Source organism: Ambystoma mexicanum, chromosome 2q, assembly GCF_040938575.1.
Source record: "Ambystoma mexicanum isolate Mex_15411 chromosome 2q, UKY_AmexF1_1, whole genome shotgun sequence".
Taxonomy (NCBI): Eukaryota; Metazoa; Chordata; class Amphibia; order Caudata; family Ambystomatidae; genus Ambystoma; species Ambystoma mexicanum.
In genome coordinates this window covers 963713240-963734378 of record NC_090924.1, presented here as the reverse complement: position 1 = coordinate 963734378, position 21139 = coordinate 963713240, and the positions used below count along the sequence as shown (strand labels likewise).

General features: G+C 44.2%; 1 protein-coding gene across 5 annotated transcripts in view; it reads right to left on the bottom strand.

The window, feature by feature from the left end:
- Positions 1 to 21139, bottom strand: part of MYRIP (myosin VIIA and Rab interacting protein) — a 2049246-nt gene that overhangs the window by 1830958 nt on the left and 197149 nt on the right. For all 5 annotated transcript variants that reach the window (XM_069648262.1, XM_069648265.1, XM_069648266.1 and 2 more), the window contains exon 2: positions 14761 to 14883. In XM_069648262.1, coding sequence (XP_069504363.1) covers positions 14761 to 14870 — 110 coding nt within the window. In that variant the 5' untranslated portion in view covers positions 14871 to 14883. The remainder of the gene's footprint in view (positions 1 to 14760; positions 14884 to 21139) is intronic.

Genomic DNA, 21139 nt, shown 5'->3' with positions numbered 1-21139 from the left:
TATGCATGGACCAGAACTCCTCCCCATGGACATGAGAGCTAAAATGGTGTTGCGGTAATTCTCCCAGGTATGCCAGAGGTCGTCTGGAGGTCCGCCCGACTCTCCAGGGCCAACACCCTTCCCCAGAATAAACAGAGGACTCAGCCAACCCTGGGCCCCTTCCCGAAAAACCTATCACTCCAAATGATTGGGTAGACAGAGTGGTAACCCCTATGGAAGTACCCTATACAGGTTATTTTACTGGTCCTCACATGTCAGGTGGCTGGCCTGTCTCGTACCCAATAAACTATTACATTATTGCAGAGTAATGGGCTTACCATTGTTTCATGCCCCTTTCCATCCATCCCCGATTTCCTATTCTGTGATTGGCTAGTGCTGATCTCCCCAGGCTTGGGACTCCATTTGGTTCTCAGCTCGCTGTGCACCTCTTCAAGGTAATGGGACACGATTATGTGTCTGTATTGTAACTGGTAGTGTACCACCTTTGCCTATGAGAGTGCACTCCTACGTTGCAACACTTGTTTCATTCCTCATCAGGTTGGCTGGGATCTGCTCTGTTTTCCCACCATAGTTGAAGTTCATTGTCTGGCTTGGCTGCATCACTTGCTTGTAGACCACAGAATCGAGCTCTTGAGCTTGCATTTTTGAGGATGTATTCAATTTCTCTGCAGATAGTTCATTGTTGTGTAAAGTTTTGAATGTAACCGTGTATCTATGACCTTGGCTGTGAGCCTGCTTTGCTGTCTGTTCAGACTGAATCGGCTCTTCTCATCTCATGCTCTGTGGCTTGAGGCCTCCTGTAAATTTCCTTAGACCTATAATAGGATTTCTACATGCTCATATTATGCTAGGTAACCTATAGTTTAGTCCCATGGTCCTACCAGGCTTCATATAAACACTCCTGTAGTCCCATAGGGCTAATAGCCTTAGGCATCTGCAAGCTTGATCAGGATCTCTTATGCCTTGGGTTTCTGCATTATTGAAAAAAAAAAAAGCTTTGACAGAATGTCTATGTGTCCGTCCTCTACCTATAGAACTGTGTGGGCATGTCAGTGTACGTGAGTGTGTGTCAGTGTAATGCGGTGCAGGAGTGCGAGCGTGCTTCATGACTAACGCTGCTACGTCGTGGTGTCACTCATGATGTCAACTTTGTGGGTTCTTGGCTTTCAGTCGTGACTGTCCATAAGGGCCTTCCTATCCACAATCTCTATGTCTCCCCTATACCTGTCAGAATATGCACTGGATTGGGCCTGTATGGTTGATTGATGGGATGCCTTTCCATGTACGTCTCAGCAAACGGTGCACTTGGGATTCGTCCGAAATAAGATGGGTGACTGAGCATTACTGGCTCTATGTCTTGTCATGTACCTGGGGGTGAGGAGGGGCATTCCTGAGACCCTCTTCAATGGGCATGCTCTTTTCATGCAATTCTTGGTCTCTTCTGGTTTAGGAATTTCCATCCCTGTGCTGCAGGCAGGATACATTAATGGGTAAATGACAATGAAACTGGCGGTGTGAACAGTAATGCAGATTTGGTCTGACAATTAAAGCAATTGCTTGAGGCCAAGTTCGTTTTAAGACAGCAATTTGCTGTGTTCTGCTGCGGATATTCTGCATTTGGAGACAATTTAAAAAAAAAAAAAGGTTGGTAGTCATATCTAAACCCAGGGATGTCATTTAGGGGTCGCCAGGGGTCTCAATTGTGATCCCTGAAGTCTCCCTTGCTACCCCCCCAAAAAAAGAAAGAAAAAAATGTTTTTTTTCTTTTCTTTTTTAATACAGGCTCCTGGGCTGTGGCCAGGCCATGTGGCTCTTTGCTTCTGGAGTGGCTGGCTTTCTTGTTCAGGCTTCTTAAAAAATAAAAAAAATAAAAGAACAAGGATTCCACAAGTCTAACACTTTCAGCAGTGACCCTAAATAAGAAAGAATAGGAATACCTAAAATGTGTCTTTCTGGAATTCTATACAATAATTGCCTAGACTCATTAAAGGTTTATTTCGGGCAAACGTCAGGGGGTGAGTCACTGATTTAGTCTGTTCCTAAACACCTCAACTCAGCCTTTCATCCTTCTGAGGTCGATAAATGAGTACCAACACAGGTTGGGTGATATTGTATGTATATTTTTTCTATATAAATCGCTTAAGCATAAGTGCTATATGATAATACATCATTATCATTTGGCCATGGACGTCTCCTTGCATTCACAGTAATTTGGTAAAATGGGCATATACACACTGATCTTAATGATACATATAGTGATCCATTCTTTTATTAAATGTCTATCACATTATAGTGATATCGTAACCATATTTTTTGTACTTTATGTAGGAACAATACTATGTGATGCCACTTCCTGTTATGTCAAGGGGTGAAAGGTCATGTTGCATCACTTCCCGCGATATCACTCCCGGGTGGGGTCAAATGACATCACTTCATGTGATGTCATCAGAGGTCAAGGGTCATGTGATGTCAATTCCACTACCCCTGTCAATTTGGTCAAATGACGTCCCTGTCTAAACCTGTGGTTTAGTTCGATTATGCACTTTTTCCTAAACCAGTTGTACGCACAGTTTATAATTCGGCTATGAAATGTCTCTTTTTGATCCAAATGTTTTTGTGTAGAAAATATTTTATTTGAACTGAGCTTGGAAGTCAATAGGTGCAAGGGCTCAATCCAACAAAAAAAAATATTGTCCACATGTAATTTGCGATGTCATATAGATCAATCAGGCAGGCCAATGTACATTGTGTTGTCCTCTATTCAATGCTCGATCAGTTCCAGTTACTCTGTTATGAACAGAAAGGAGACACCCACAGGTCACCCTCACACACACACTCCACTCAGCCTTTGCTGACACACCCATATAACATTCTGTCAAATTCCTCACCCAACATTCTCTAAGCTGCACAATGCCCTCACCAACATTCCATCTCTCACTCATGAATGCCAGAAGAAAATAGGACCCAACACAGCCATGGTACAATGAGTGCCGGCAATCATTTGAATGTATCTTATTGGAAAATTCTATTTCGTAACAGTAGAGTAGAATAAGCTGAGGGAGCATTACCACTTCAGGTAATGCCCTGGGGCCCACCTGAAGTGGCAATGCCCCCCATGCTCGGAGATCATTGCTATTAGTACCCCGGCCTGTAAGACCGTGATACTAAAAGCATGTTTGTTTCTGTTCTGAAACGCACCAGCATTTCGGAACAAACAAAAAATGTTTAAAAAATGGCCGCCATGGAATGGAAATTGGATCTTCTCGATCATTGGTCTGTCACCAGCATCCAGATACCAAATATGTAGGACACACATTTAAGTAATGGGCAAACTAATTATGAACAGCCAGGTGAACAGTAAAAATCCATGCCAGGATCCACAGTTATTGCGAGGTTCAACCAATCATATTGCAATCTTGATTGCAGTACTGGACATACAATGGTTTTCTTGGTGAATACAAAAAAAACTATGTTGCAACCTACATGGCTCTACTGGAGTTGACGTTGGTTTTTTAGTTATCTATCTAAAAGCTTCAATATGGTAAGAGGTTTCTCGTAGACGTCTGACCTTCCGAACAGGTTGCAGGTTTTTTTCACAGAGATGAAAAATCTCATGCGGTGGACATCAATAAAGGGAGCTTTTTTGCTTTGCACAATGCTCTGCCATGCAGAATATTACATAGTGTAGTCTCATTCTCCTTAAGATGATACAATGGGAGAGGGAAATAAAACATACCTTTCTGATTTATGTTTTATCTATTAAAAAAATTGCGTAAATAATGATGTGTGTATTCTGCATGCACTCTAAGCTCTTTGCATTCAGTCATGTTTAAAAAGAGATGTCACAGATACAGTTACATGTTTAATAGAAAGTTTTTCAGAACATATAGAATATCTTGTACACAGTCTTACAAGCTTAAGTGGAAAAGCAAACATATGAACTGTATTTTTTTTAAATACATCTGATTAACCTAGAGCTTGGAACCAATCTATACTGCCATTTTCAATGCATCGCTACCCTTGAATACTACACTCTAGTCTTAAGTAGGTTTACTATTTCATAGAGTTTTGTTTTGCTCAATGATCGCTGATATTTTCTGTGCACCGCATATGTTAGTCATTTGATTAGTTAATGGCAATAAAATATTCAAATATATTGTCAATTCATGCTACATGAAGTGAACTGTGAAGTATTAAGGAAGAAACTAACGGTTACGACATCCTGTACATTGGATGCAGTGTGTACTACCCGTAAGCTGTATTTGTTGAAGTCTGACAAACTAAAAGGGTTCCAACTATACCATACGATTCCCAAAGTGTTAAATTGTATTGACGAGAAAAACGTGAATGTGTGTTCGCCCTAATACCAGTAAGGGCATTTAACAATAAGCAAAATAGATGGTTAGTAATCGAGCAACATTGCTGCTCTGCAGAGGGCAGACGTGTGAGTTGGTCATCACATAAAATTCAGAATTCAACTGTAATAATAATACATTGGATACAGTTCAACTTTTCTTTAGAAAAAAAAAAAACAGTCACGGTGTTCGTGTTGCATTTCTGAAATCTAAATCAAAAGGTTCTTCCTGTAAAGTTTATTGCAATTCCAAGCTTAAATCTGCCATCACCTTCAGTTATCCCAGAATATAATGTGAAACTGCTGAAGCCTAAAGAACAACACTTTGATTGCAGGAGAGTGCAAAAACGCAGAAGCACTTCCCTTCAGTCACATTAACTAGAACATGGATCTACAGCCAGGCGTGCTGAGTACAGCACGTGAATCGTTCATCGTGCTTAGCTGCTATGTGACATGCACTGCTCAAATCCAAAAATAAGGCAAAAGTAATATGGGTTAAGAAAGGTTTTTGTTAGGAGAGACATGTATAGAAGAAAGCGGTGGGTAACATGCCAGCTTGCTGGTCTCCAACGTCTTTCCTCTATTACAGTGTGTGCATCAACCTGCCTCACATGCACTTCGGAAGTAGAGCGTTTAAGAAAGAGGTGGAGAACTAGAAATGGCACAGGTGGGAGTTGGGGCGTCTGTGCATCCCCTGGTGGGACTCATTGGAAATTAATATTCCTTTTTGATAGGTTACATTGGGTATTGCTTCTATTATTTCACCTGTGTCATTAAGTGGGTTGTGGACCATCACAGTTCATCTCTGTAGACACTATGCAGAGAGGGTAAACGCAAACCACAGCACACTTAAGCCATTTAACTACACTGTTCACAATCTCAGCTGAGACACTATATTCTTAAAGACCATGAACCTAAGGCGGTCACTGTGTAGAGTGTGTGTATGCATAGTGGTATGTGTGGGGGGGGGGGGCAGGGGTTTGGGGAGAGGTGCTCTCTTGGTGTCACATCCCATCAAAATAATGCAAAGGTTGTTTCTGGTAGCTATGCCTCATCCCCCAAAAGATGGAGGCTATGGAGAAGAATGTACTTTCTGGGTGCATTTACAAGCAGGTTTCACCTATGTAAGTGGCGGCTGGATCAATCATAGGACAACAAACCTATTCCAAAAAGCCTGATCTGCATGTTTAATGCTACAATATACACCTAAAATACATAACAACGTATATCAGTTTTAGACATTCCCTTCCAATGTACATCTACCTTCAGGGAAATGAATAACAGTAACACATGAAGATACTTTGTGTTGTCCTTAGTGGGTGACAAATAAGCAGTTCAAGTCAAGCGTGGGAGGTTAATTCAGAACAGGACCTTGTACTCCCAACATCTTCCCATGTTTCATGTAGACAGGCTTGGTCCAAAATACGTAAGATTCGACAACATCTTTCAAAAACTGACATTTCCGCACACATAAAAAATATGAATCTCGTACGTTCGTAATCACTCTAGAATTGTGATGCTTTTGTACAACTATTGACTGCAAGCTGACTGCATGAAAAGATGCTTTGGGGCCCTAGGTAAACTAATATTTGTCAATCCTGTACGCATATCGTTTAACGATATGATTGGGCTGGGTGCAGGTTTTGGTTATATGGAATATTTTGGCCATAAAAACGAGGTGGTGTTTGAGCCACAGCCATATCCATACAATGCGCAATGTAGACTTGAGTCAAAGGATCCCACTACTATATCCAAATAGAAGGTTCAAGGATATGAAGGTTTGGCTTGAAGGGGGCAGACCTGACATTTCGGAATTTAGGTACACAGATGTGTAGCTCTCACATTCTACACTGCACTCTGTAACATATGGAGATAAACCCATATTAGGCACCATATGTTCTGCTACACATTATTGTTCCACACATGAGCCTGTACACATTCCTTTTTCCGGCATTCATGGAATGATTGTCTTTGCTTCGTTATCTTGAAAACCCACCCCCCTCTGAAGCATCAGCTGCCCAGTGGACTTGCAATTCAACATGCGGCTAACCAGGCACCACAAATCCAGGGCCATTCTCCTTGGCCTTCCTGCACCTTCCAGAGGAATCCACTCCATTTCAAACAAACTACTTTTGAAACATTGCCCAAGAAGCGTCCTACTTTAAAGGCCATCAGCTGCTCTGTGCACCCTACTCAACTACCTTTTCAGGTGGGGACTCTAGTCCCCATACTAGTGGCCATCTTAAACGCTAATGCATAGTGTTCATGAATGTTCCACATGCTAACCTGTGTTTCCTCCAATCACAACAACAATGACGTACGTAGCAATTGTTAGATACCATTTTATGTAACTAATGTACAGAATTTTTGGCCATAGTTATCTCGGGAAAAATAAAATTATAGCTATTAATCTAATTCAAACATTTATTTTGCCATATTCACATCCTCACTCTCAAGGTCTAACATTATAGAACGCTTTTGAAATTGTTTTTTCCATTTGTTTAAAAAATGTCTCATGATAGCCCGAATGCTAGTTCTCTGGGTGAATGTTGGTATTTGATCTTATACACAATTCTTTTCTATTTTTAGAATTAAGGTTACTGTGCAATTCAGACCAACTTGTTGATGCAACAATATCAAGAAAACTATATAATAGCCAAAGCAAACCAATGTCAAATGTGCAGGTGAAGACCTAATGAACACCTACTGAACGAGAGCAGATAATGCAATCAAAGGTTATACATCAAATTCAAATATATTCACCTACGACATAATTCCCAAAAAAAACGGGTCATACAAAAAATACATACCACCTGAAGTAATGTTCCTTTACATACATCGTGTACATTTACAAGTGGATCATCCGGTCAAATCTAAATGAGGTTCCCAGGAACAAAGGATTTATGGCGACCATTTTTTTTGTACATAAAATAACACATTCACCTTCAAATTTCAAGGGTGCATTAGTGGTCATAAGCCAATGTGAAACTCAAAATGGGGCCTCTCTTCTCAAAGGCTATTAAAGCTTTATACTAAAATCACATTGTGTTCTGTGTGTATAGAATGGTAATCACTTTCGTTGCTGAAGTTCTTAAAAAAAAAAAAGACAAACTAACTATGCCTAAAATCGAGCATTTGAAAAATACCTCACATTCATATTAACTGTAGAGTGTGGAATACAATTTGCGTCCAATGAAATCCACTTTATCCAAAAATAACGGAAGCAAATAAAATCTGAATTTGGCTAGCCATCATCCACAAAAAGAGATGGGCTGTAAAGCCCAAAGGCATCCCCGATTGCTGATAACATTCGCAAAGGTTGCGTGACTGACGCAAAACCCTCACATCATGCTCTTTCATACACACACTTGGCTGGTGGTCATTTGGATGGATTTCCTAGTTGTCACTGCATCACAGTACATCTGTGCCTGGTCTTATTTTGTATTTGCAGAGTTTTGCGCAGGTATCATTTCTCTTGTCCCTGCAGAAGCATCTTAACGTGTGTTTGAGTGTGTTCAATGTGTTCAGAAATGGTCTATCTGGTATTTAACAGTGGTTGATGTGGTTATGTTTGAGCTTCTGCAGGTAGATTTTACGGAGGAGAAATTCACCACTGACAGCAGACCATGTGATAACGACACTACTGGCCACGTGGATGCTCAGGCCATTACCTTGGGTGACTGAGCCATGAACAGCAGGGTTGGCCTACCAAAGAGGTGAATATACCCACTAGCACCATACATGCAGGTGCCAATCTCTCTTTCCAAGAAGACAAATCTTAAGCAGTAATCCTTCGAGCCAAGTATTGTCATGGTGATGTCCGTGAAGCCATTAATAAGGAATTGGAGGCGCTGCCATGGCCCTGCAGGAGCTGTGCCATTAGGGGCCGGCTCGTGGGACATGGCCGGGGCTTCTCATTGTCCTAGGGGGACTTCCGGTGAGGAGGGGCATGGCCAAGCAGCGCCGCCGGGTAGCCACCTTACCTGCATGCCAGTGGGTTGGGGGGGGGGGGGGGTGTCATCTTTATAAAGTGGGTCTGGCCAGGAATCCTCCTCTTGCTTTCCCGCCGCTGTTATCCGATGCGCTCCGGGTATTCTTGGGAAGGTTTATTTTGAGGTGGGTGACCACCCTCTTTCCATTCTTAAATGTCCGGGCTGTGCTCAGCATATTGCGGGTATTGGAGTTCAGAATACCAAGTGATTTTTATGGGAGGGGGCTACTGTTGTTTTTCCCTGCAGTACATTTGCGGGTGCAGGGTTAGTGGATTAGGGTGAATGCAAGTCTTTTGAAGCAAAGGGCATACTGTTCGACCAGATTAAGAGGATAGAATTAAGAAAAGAATGCACGTTGGGAGTTCATCAAAGATGTTAACTAAATAGGAAACGTTACGGACGGGAACTTGGAGACAGACTTCCTACCGTGTAGTGAGAAAGAAATGAAAGCATAGCGGTCTAAGATGCCACGCGCACACTGTTACTGTGGGTTTCCAGACCTGACTTTGGCAGCACAGGAATAACATGTATATATGCATCGGGAGCAGGAGTACAAGAGTATCCTCTCCATTGCTCTGGTAGGTCGGCTGCATGAGGAATTTGGGCAGCACTATGACCACAAAGAAAAGTAAAGGGGGCGTACCGATGCGCTCAGATAGCGCTGAACAGGACAAGCTAGCATTGATGGCTAGGTTTCTCGTTAAGACCAAGGAGAAGGGCATGCAATGGGTACATGACATGTTGGATGGGAGCACCGATGGGCAGAAACAACCGTGCAGCGGCCACTCACGAGGGCACCTAGTGTGAGGGTGAGAAAGCCCAAAGAGCCGCAAGATGCACAGGGCAGCAATGAGCCACCTGCAAAGGCGGCGGCAACCTGGTGGTGCTGCAGCAGCTCCGCAAGCTCCATCGACCTGTCCGCCGGGGTGGGGGGGGGGTTTGTCGTTGTCAGCTGTACTTGCTATCTAAATGCTGGCAGTGACCCGACCTGTGCTCCCACCGGTGGATGAGACGGGGCATCCAACACAAGCGGCAAGCTTAGGACCAGTGGCTGGTGAGAAGATGGGCCCAGATGTGGTCAAAGTTGCATTTCCAGCCGAGCCTTAGGTGGGGCCCAAGTACCATGTTTGCTACATGTTCAATATGTTCAATTTCCGCACACACAATGTTCGGGTGGAATGGGCCAAATTCGTTTGGGGGTCCCCATGGACTCCCTTTTCTGCCCACAAATCAGGGGCCAATGTTCTTTCCCAAATTCAATTGGGGCAGTTTGTTTTCTGGACTGGGGGGCACGGCACAGAACCAGCCATCAGGACAGCCTGCAAGGATGGCAAGGGTGAAGACAGTAAGGGGGGGGCAGTAGCCAGCAGCCGCCAGGGGCAAACCCCGGGTGCAGTTTCTCACATTGTGCCCGCACTCGCCACACCATTGCCAGTACCGGCTCCGGGTTGTGGGGGAAGGGAGGCAGTGGTTTCTCCCGCCCAGGTTTGGTCCAGGAAAATGGGGGAACACACAGCAGTGTCCCAGCCAGGCTGCGAGGCATCAGTGTCTTTGGCTACTAACTCATCTGGGAGTGTTGCCCATCGGGGCAGTTTATGCTGGCATCTAGCTAATGCGGTGAAAGAGCAAATATGGAGAGGGGGAATACGTGGATGCGTTTTATCTGATGCATAGGGGTGCTAAATGAGAAAAAGCAGCAGGGGATCAATGCATCCTTCAAGAATAGGAAGACATGGGTAGATGAGTCTTTCCAATTAGATCACAGGCTTTGTCATCTATGCTGGTGTCCTGATAGAAAAGAAGCCGGAACTGGGCGGAGGGGGGCATGGTGGGGGGTTATTCTATTACCTTAACACTCTTCTGTCTGCACAGCCCAAGTACGACCAGGCTGTAAATCAGTCTGGGATGAAGTGGGAGCAGAGGGACGTGAATAGTTGGTTGGATGAGATGACCCTAGCTGGTGGACGAAGCAGGGCCCCCCCCTTCCCTTCGTTCAACAGAACCCAATGCCTTTTGCCTATCTAATGGGGCAGCTGACCCTAAATCTGCATGCTGACAGTTCAACAAAAAGCTGTGTGCGAAAGGGGCCGCCTGCAGATTTAAGCACATTTGCTCTTTCTGTGGAGGATCCACTCACACCGAAAGCAAGTTCTTCAAAAAGCAAAAGGACAGGGAACAGAGGAAGTGAACATCAGGTTAGGTGGGAAGGTGGGCTGCAAATTCTGCTCAGTTTGCTGTGGCCAAATCCTGTCATCTTTCAGGCATTGGCATTACGGTTGAGTAATTACCACTGGGCAGCAGATGCTCGTTTTTTGTACTACAGTTTCCAGGAGGGTTTTAAGATCCCTTCTTCCACCACCAGTAGTGGGTCGATCCCAAAAAACAGGATTCCTTGCGGCTAGATCCAGGGACAGCGAGGAAGAAGATCAGGAAAGAGCCGAGTTTAGGTAGGGTGGCAGGGCCATTCAAAACCCCAATGCATGCAGATGTTATCTGCTGCTTGCTTGGTTTAGTGCCCAAAAAGGAGGAGGGGGGGGGGAGTTTAGGCTAATTCACAACTTGTCATACCCAAAGGGCGAATCAGTTAATGATGGACTTGCTCAAGGCTTATATGCGGTGAGTTATGCATCACTTGATTTGGTAATCAGCAAGCTTGTGAACCTGGGTAAAGGGGCTTTGATGGCGAAGGCCGACATCAAATCAGCCTTTAGATTGTTGCCTGTGCACCTGGCGGATTTTCAGCTTCTAGGTTTTCAGTTTGAGGTGGAACTGTATTTTCGATAAATGTATGGCAATGGGGTGCTCCATCTCGTGCCTATTTTCGAGATGTTTAGCAGGTTCCTTAAATGGTCTTTTGCCAATGGCACTGCTCTAAAAGGAGTGATCCACTATTTAGATTTCTTGTTTTTGGGAGGGCCACGGAAGATGTCTTGTGGGAAGGCTTTGGAAGCATTCTTTGAGATGGGCGCTTCTTTAGGGGTTCTGCTGGCAGCAGAAAAGACAGCAGACCCAATTACTTGTTTGACGTCTCTGGGGACAGAATTGGATTTGGTAGTCAGGGAGTCGAGGCCTCCCAGGGACAAGGTGGCAGAGTTCCAGGGTTCTTTAGAGACGTGCATGAGAGTGAAAAAAGTGACCCAGAAAGAGTTACAGGTGCTGGTGGGCCAGCTAAAGTTTGCATTAAGGGTGGTCCCAATGGGCAGGCCTGTCTTGTGCGCATTGCTTGGGCTATGTCAGGTTTGCAAGGAACAAAACCACCATACTAGTTTGACTAGTGGGGTGAGGGAGGACATGGTTGTGGTTGACCTTTTAGGAGGATTTAATGGTAAAGTGCTGTAGCCCTCACCACCAGCAACGAGTGGCAAGCTTGCTTTGTTCACGGATGCAACTGGCTCTGTGGGATTTGGGGCATGGTTTGGTTCACAGTGGTGCATGCAATGGTGGCTGGGGGAATGGTCGGAATCCAGCTTGACTAGGAATGTCACATTTTTGGAGCTGTTCCCGATACTAGCGGTGGTCCGTGTTTGGGGGAATGAGCTGGCAGGGAAAAGCATTGTTTTTCTGGTCAGACAGCATGTTGGTGGTCGAGGTGATTAACAGACAGCAACATGTGGGATGGTTCTATGCATACTGAAGAGGTTGATAATATACGGTTTGCAATATGGGATTGTGTTTAGGGCATGCCATGTCTCGGGGGTCCATAATAATGCTGCAGATGCTTTGTCTCATTTTAAGATGGTGGAGATTCGGAGGTGGTGTCTGATGGCAGACAAGCGAATGGCTGAATTTCCTATGGACTTAAGAAGCATTGAAGCCCAAGACTTGCCACAGTAATAGCCTCAGCTGTCCAGCCGAAGAATAAGAAGGCATATGAGGCAGCAGTGGGAGCTTATTTTTGGTTTTATAGCCACAAGTTGAGTGCGATAATTGGTGTAATGTAGCTTCTTCCTTGCAGGTGTTGAGGGACCAGGGCTGGTCGCTGACTTTCACAAGAAAGCAGGTTACGGGAGTGAGTTTTTCCTCAAAGGTGCAGTGGTGTGGAGGGCGCAGATTTTGCTGCACATTTTGGGATAGTCATTCCAAGGTTGGAATAGGGCAGTCCAGGCACCTCCCGATACACGCAGGCCAATTACTTTGGCCATTCTACAGAGTATTTTAGAGGTTCTCCCAGAAGTGTGCAAGTCTTCTGATGAGGGCTTAGCATTTTCAGCAGCATATAGTATGGCATTTTTTGGGGCATTTACGGTGAGTGAGCTAGTGGCCACTTTCAGAGCAGGCCGTATGGGCGGAATGAAGTGGGTTCACATGCATATCCTTCCTGATCAAGGGAGGTTGTATCTGCCTAGGTCTAAAACAGACCAGTTGGGTAGGGGGGCTTGAGTAACATTGTTCGCTGCCTACATGATGGTGAGATTGGCAGGCGGTCATCATAACTTACTGGTCCACACTTGGGGGGGATCCTTTGACGCAATTCCAGTTTATGAGGGTCATGCAGAAAGCATGCCAGGCAGTGGGTTTATCTACCATTGGTTTTACTTCCCATTCCTTTCACATAGGTGCGGCCACCAAAGCAGCTGGAGTGGGTCTGCTTTCGCAAGCACTACAACGTATTGAGAGATGGATGTCTGATTGTTTTCAACATTATGCGCGGCCGTCTCTTAGGCCAGTAGAACAGCATTAACTGAGCCTGCTCTAACCCTGCAAAATATGTTCTTGCACTAGCGAAACCCATGCTGGGGGGGGCTTGGGTATGCAACCATTCGTTTGTATCGAGAGCAGCAGTGAGGCTGAGAAAGCCGGTGTGGTGTGACAATCAAATGTTTGAGGGATTTACATGTTACTAGTTGGGAGCGGAGGGGGTTTGCACTTCAGACAGCTCCAGAAATGTTTGTTGGAAACAGAGGAGGGGCATGTTCCACATCCCAAGGTTTTGGTATTTCATGTAGGAGGGAATGACCTGGCCAGGTGGGGCAGGCAGCAAGTGAGGGAGTTCACGGTTATTAAGTTGGCTTTCCTAGCGCCCTATTTAAAGGGTATGGCCATTGTGTAGTCAGAAATGATTCTGAGGTGGGATTGGGGGGAATGGGGTTAGCCCCGCAGCCATGAACTTATCAGTAAGGAAGTTAAACATGGAAGTGGCAAAAAGATCGGGCATGCCATGGCTGCACGCGTTTAGGCATCGTTTGTTAAGACTTTTCTCCCCCAAATGTTTTCATGCAGATGGGGTTCCTCTCTCACATGAAGGTGTGGATGTTTTCATTCACAATATATTAGGGGTATTCAGCGGTGCCGTTGCCCGAGCATGGGGGTGGGGGGAGAGGGCTGTCGGACAGTAGCCCAATCAGCCCTGTGGTGCTATGGACAGCGACCTACAAAATGGCTTGTATAAATGTTCGGACCATGACCAAAATGTGCATTAACAAGAACCATGAATTTGCTACCGGGTTCTGGTTTGAGGGGTCCACTCACGTCCAATAGGCCAAGCAGGTGAGGACGGCAGGGGTGGTCCCTCTGGTTTCCCATTGCATGGATTTTCTTTGCCCAGGCTTGGGCCTTTGAACTGTCCGGCTGGACATTAATTCTTCAAGTAATCCTGGGCCAGCTTGGACAACCAGTAGGTCAGACAAGCATCTGGTGGGTCGACTGCGCGGATAGGGGTCAAGATCATGGTAGAACCATTGGGCCCCTGTCATAACTGCTGTGGAATTGTAATAAAATGCGGCCTGTTTACTTCCAAACTGGTGTATTATCTTATCTATTATAAAGTACTGTGTATATGTTGTTGTTCAGAAGCCAGGGGCATACTACGAGTGCACCCCTAAGGGGACTTTGGTAGAAAGGTGAGGCTTGAGGGATCATTGCCTATTTTTTTGTTTATAAATCAGGAGCCCTTGGCACCTGCTTGTGATCTTTGCGGTTGCTAAGGTTGTTAATGGAATCAGGCCAGAGGTTGAGAAAAGGGGCGTGGGGGGGGGGGGGTAAGAGGGTAGGACAGTGGTCACGCTGCACTCTCGATGCTCAGAACACGAGTTTGCGCCTCTGAATACAGTCAACGTGCTAATGTAGAACCTTATTTTGCGTTGCTGTAAGGTGACCTACGTTACAAGTGACAACCTTAGCCAGCCTTTTCCCTTTGCATGCTTGGTCCTGTATGCCCTTCAACATTATAGAACTATGGAAATTTGAAGTCCTACCCACAAGACAATCTGCATAAAATAAAAGCAGTGAAACACAGTTGAACTAACGCAGTGGGAAATAATGCCAACCCAACACTGTCCAGAAATGTTTACAGGATGAGCTCCCAGGTCACACATTCTTCTTCAATTGGCAGCTGGGTTCACATTTCCCACACAGCTTTCCCATATCGTGGAGTCAAGGCATTTGGCATATTGAACGTAGAAAAAGTTGCCTTACCTCAATCTTTCTTCTTCCTTTTTACGCAGGCTGAAATCCCTCTGAACTACCTGTAGAACATGTTCCGCTTCATCTTCGGTCAAGCCAGAAAGGTCCAGTTTTCTCCCCATGTCTTTAAGATACCTGGTAGCAATGCAATTGAATTTTTTTAAAACATGGAGGATTTCACACATTTAAACATTACCGCTTAAATCTCGACTTTTAAGAAAAACAAGCAATGACTTTCAATGCTACAAAGTACATTTTAGAAATGAATTAAAAAAAATACACACTATTTTATTGATAGACAGATAGATCACACAAATGAAGAGTCCATTACGTTTGGCCTGAACATTATCAAGACTCTTAACAAAAAACAAAGAAATAATAGGCATCTAAAAAAAAAACAGTCAATATACAAATTTAAGAAAAGAATCAAAATAAAATCAACCATGCAACAATATTTAAAACTATGAGAAATACAAAACTACTGTTACAGCAAATATTTTAACAAAGAAAAACAAAAAGAGGAAAACAAGATTCAGCTTATTTATAGGAAATGTGGATTTTCAGGGAGCAGGCGAAAGGATACTAATGGGGAAGTTTAAGGGCAATCGAAACAAAGGGGTGGACGAAAAAGGGAGGCTAACATGGGGCGGTCACCTGATTCAAGGTTAGCAGGTCACACATACAAGGAAATGTTATGCAATGGGTGTGGCTAGGGTAACTAACTCACCAAGAGGCATGGTGTTTACGGGGTGGATGCCGACCTTAGGGCAGGGATGCCATTTGTCAGCCTAGCAACGAATGTGCAAAATGTCACCCCTGGCCTAAAGTGGGATCAAACCCACACACCCAAAATATGCCCCTGTTTTCAAGTTAAAATTAAACCTGCCCTCTTCTTAGCATAAAGATACAACATCTACTATAGCAAGCCAATGAGACACTTCCATCCTAAACATTTTTGTATCAAAGAAGCATTCATACAGAAGCATTCATACAGACTCTAAGCAACGTGTTCATAACACTGCTTTTAAGATCATCTAATACAAATTATGCAATCCAATTGGCACTGCTCCGCCTTCCCTCAATCCTATGCTCAAAATCACCCTATATCCCACGGCTACCTTCCTGGCTCTGAAGCAGCGTAAACTGAATGTGCCATCTCCTGATGAATTAGGGCTGCTTTCACTTGAGTTAGGAACCTCTTCCTTCTACCACACCAGGCCAAAGGTTCTAAGAGAGCACCAGAGATGAACGATGCAGTGACGTTCTAAAGTGGTCTGCTCTGCACAGACATTTGGTACTGACAGCTGGTGGCTGTCCAATCTATACTGTTTTTAACTGTGTTTTAGATGGAATAATATATATGAATCATAAGGCAAATATATAAGTGGGAAGATAACCTACTAAATTAAAAAGGCACATATTGTGGTAACGGGCACATTTATCATCCTGAACCGAACGTTTTCATGACAATGTAGTGTGTCTTCATGTTTCGCGGGTTTAGTTCCTCTGTTGTCCTTTTAGAGGGCGAGTTCATATAATATGGGTCACCACAATTTTTGAAATCCTTACAGGAAGGCTGGTGAGTACTTTCCTGTAGACATCCACTGAATTTGCACAGGGATAGACAAAGGTTAGAGGATCTTCAGACGGCCCCGAGACTCAAACCACAGTCCAACACCAACATTTAAGGGCCGGATTCATGGAAGTGTTTTAAAATGGCGCAATGCCATAGGAAAACGCCCTTAGTCTGTTCAAAAGCTATTATACTTTCGTCTCCCTTGTTTAATTGTGCAAAGAGATTAACTCCCACATGGATAAATTATACACTATTCACAAAATTCATATTATTCTCCTCCTAATGTAGAAAAGCAAAAAGGTCTGTGCAACACATGCAATAAATATTCTTGTGGGTGATAGGCACATCGCAAGTGACAGGTTGTATGCCTCGCACCTGGGCCCATTGTACCTTGGAAAAACCTTCCAACACCTTCGACCCCCCCCCCCCAATAAATGTACTGAGTTGAGGTGCATTTGTCCCACACTAGGATCAATCGCATTTCCATTAATGCGCTCATGCATAGGATGGCACATATTTGGACCTTGGCCAACTGAAACATGGCACATTAGCATTGTACATCATTTACTTTTGATAAATAATAATATGACCTGAGAAACACAAAAAAAACTCATGTTTTTAGTGAATGTACTATCCATCCACTATTTTCATTTGCTCGATGCGCACACTCATAATCGGAACACGGGAAACACCTTATTCTAACCGAACACCAGTGGTTAAAAAGTATGGGATCAAGAATGTACAGAGCATACGGCCATTCTTTAACAGCTCTGAGCTTTGGGGCCAGCAGTGTAATCAGGTATGCTGGTGGCACCATGGTGTTTGGAGGAATTTGAATGAAAAGATTTCTGCATGTGGTGGCATCTGGGTCAATGTGGCACTCGGGTGTGCGAGTGTCAGCTACAGCATCAGGACCAGCATGGTGGCATTGGATCACTAGGGGCAGCTGTGAGATCTTTGGCCTAGCATTACATTAGGTTTTGGATCATCTGTTAAAGGACTCAATTTTCTACTAGACTTATGCACCTGACATTAAGGACAGTTCCGCAATGGTGAATGGTCCTGTGGTTAAATTTCCGAGTACATGTACATTTTTGCAAAGGTCCCTTCCTGTCATGGGTTCTCAATTAGTATATATGTAGTGGGTGACAAGGGGGAGGTAAACTCTGCCACTCTTCTGTGCAACGTTTACTCCCAATTCTTGATCTCCTCAAACTGTACCTGACTGCAGAAGAGTCCAGGACCATTTTCCTGCGATTGGGCCATAAGGAAAATAATGTTATCTCTGATCATTATACCAAACCCACAGGATGGCTTCTCAAATGGGCCATACCTTTCTTTGCAGGACCAGAGAAAGGGTGAAATGGAGGCTCCAGACTTCGACAGGCTGTCTTGATTGCTTATAATTAGGCGTGACCACAAGCCTCTCATCTCCACCTCTTTTCAGGCTGTGATAACCGACACCTGGTCATCAGTCACTCATGTCAAAACTCACCCTAGGCTGGGTCTCAGCGCTAAAAGACAGGCATGCATAGGTCATGATTAAACATATATTGTCAGGAATTGTAAGGTTCTTTGACTCAAAGGGATACCACTTTGACACATCACTATGCATTATACACTTGACACAGGTGTTATCATGTTAATGCATTTAATACAACCCCCTATCTTCTGAGGGTTCTCATTCTCATTAAAAAAGTTGAAGCAAAAGCAGATAGAACATCACACCTATGAACAGGATTGTCATATGGGCAAAGAGCATGTTTGAATGTGTTAGTAATAGAACAAGTGGTGGTTTAGTTTAACAGAATGGGTAACATTTATCTCTTATTACACTACACTATGCTGTAGGCCATCAGTGTCCATGCACACAGCAAGATTCCACTTGTCACTCACGTTTAGAGCGGAGTGTGCTTCAAATGAAACAGCTCATTCTTGGGTTCACAAATTCTGCTTAGCTGGGACTGGCTGTCCTTTGCTGCTGCTGCTGCTCTGCACTCCTCCCCAGCCTCTCCGGCTTGAATAGACTGGCAAGTCTGCTGGGCTTCCTGCTTCCTCTGCCTTCATCTCATTCTTGCGCTGGGCTATCTACCTATCTACCTATCAAGTAACATGGCGGCCCTGCACATGTCAGTTCGTCATATCCACGGTTTGGAACAGTGAGGGAGCGAACCGTATCACTTTGTTTGTTCGATGAAGAACTCCTATGTAAAATTACATTGGATGTGCCTCAAGTGAGTTCACTGTACCTGTATAGTAAATGCCTTCACTGTACTCGGGTATTTGTGAAGAACATTCCACATCTTATGCTTCCGCAGGCTATATTAGCCGGCTGTCTTATCAAGGGACATCTCTCTCATTGTTACCCAGTGTTTTCTATGGTACCCTCTGAGCCTTAACTTTGCAAATGTGCAGGATGCTTCTGTTCATGTCGGTCAATTTCCTGTTCTTAAATCCTTATTAGATATAACACTTACCCGTGTGAGGTTAAAAGGCTGCTCTCAGATAACACCTGATGGTGGGAAGTCAAACAGGCTGCTAGCTGACATTTATGGTCGGCCGATCTGCCAGTACAGGAACACACCATTTCCTGGACGTTGGCTGATCTTGCAGAACCTACAAACACGTGTTCAGCAATTGTTGCACACTTTATGTGTATCATTAAATTATATGTTAAAGTGTCCTATCTGTTTAAAAGAACACTTTTCATGGCTACAGGTTGTATGAGATTTGAAAAGGGGTTGCAAAGCATAGAAAGTTGTATTGTTTGAGAAGGATTGGAATTTAGTATTGATAATCCTCCAGGTCAACTGATGTAATGATTTGAAATGTGTACCTTCAATGGTGATGTGATTTGAGGGATTAATAAGCATGCACAAGGACAATCCAAATCGTATATAGGCGCAGATGCTATTGAAAAAACACAACAGAGCAGAGAAACCATCGAAAGGGCCAATTTATCAGAATAGCGATACACATAAAAAAGTAAAAGGCCTCTAGCATCCCTTTATTTTGAAAGGACGGTTTTAAGAGATCTTCAGAACTGGTAAAAAGATTGTAGGGCTCTGATTTCTCAGGGAATGCTATAACACAACTTGGGGCCATAAACATAAAATCTTCTGTCTCCCCTTGTGACACAGAAAGATCAAGGACTGTTCAGCATCAATTGATCGCCTGAGCATAGCAGCCTGGTTGTTTGATACCAACTAGGTTTATGTGATAAATATGATGGGCAGAACCCCCTTCTAGCTCTTAAAGATCAAGCAGGCCACCTTGAACTTAGTTCTGTCATTCACTGCCAACCAGTGGAGGGTCTGATGGGCAGCCAATACATGGGCGGAACTGCTCAAGCGAAAGACGAGTCTAACAGCTGCATTCTGAGCCCTTTACAATCTCTGCCGCTGCTTAGCTGGAATTCCAGCAAGAAGGCTGTTGCCGTAGTCTAAAAGGGAATTTACCAAGGAGCCGACTGCAACAGCATGATCACTCCTTGGAATGAATGGCAAAGCTTGTCGTAGCAGGCTCATAGAATAAAAAGAAAGCCTGGACCTTGGCACTAACCTGACTTTCACTGCCAAGATTGTCCTACCATATACAACCAAGAGTGTTTATTTTATAGGCGAATTTAAGTTTACCCACAGGAAGCGCGAGTCTTCGGGACGCTTCCCTGCAGCAAGGAGATATTTTGGCCCAAAGAGGGCATCCTCAGTGTTAGGGGGATTAAGTTGCAAGTGATTTACCGACATCTAGTGGCTAACTTCACCAAGACAGTGATGGAACCTAGGAAATATTTAATCAGCATTCTCTAATCTGATGAACACCTTGGTGTCATCGGCATAAGAGTAAAAGTTAATCTGATGACTCCTCAAAATGGTCATCAATGGGTGCAAATAAAGATTAAAAAGCAGGGGTGAAAGAGGATCGCTGCGGAACTCTGCAGCCTAAATAAGCGAGATCTGAGAGGAAACACCCCATTTTTACATGCTGCCACCGGCCTGATAGAATGTGGCATATGAATATGCCTGTGGACCTCTAAAGGTTTCATAAAACAGGAATACTCCCACACAGAAAGCTGTGATGCTGTTGAATCAGTATTTATTTGTAATGAACTACAGAACCACTTCTTAATCAGATCCTTGGGAAAATAAGTTGTTTACAACAGGGAGTTTCATGAACAAGCCACACAATCAATATTGAATCCAGAGTAAACTGTCTGAAATGCCTAAATCCCACACCTCCTTGCAGTGCTGAAGGCATCCCGATTCAGGAAAAAAAACAGACGCTGGAGGACAAGGAATAAAGCTGACCAGGTCAAGACATCTCTGCTGGCAGTTTTATTACCCAAATAACTATCAAATTGTGTTGCAATGATTGTTGCACATTTTGAGTTTCATGAAAAAGCCTTAGAGATGTGTATGCAGTCTTTAACCAATAATTTATTTATTGTGTATTCATAATGTGCCTATACAGCAAATGGTGTTTCAAGGCGCAACAAGGCAGGGGAGGGGCAGGGGTGGGCAGGGATGAATAATAACAAAATTGTCCTACTAGCCCTTGTGTCATTCAGATTGTGCAAGTGCAGTAACAAGACGTGCAGGGGAATGAGGGATGTGGGGGGAGGGAAGGGGTAAGAGAAAAGGAGGGTCTTGAGAAGCTACTGGAACTTAAGGAGATCCAGCTCAAGCCTGAGAGAGGCAGGAAGGCCATTCCAGATGGAGGCTCCTGCCTACGAGAGAGCTCTACCCCCTCCCCCCACTCTCTGCTTGGAAAAGTGTCTGATCAGCAGGGAGTTGGAGCTAAAAGACTGAAGGGCTC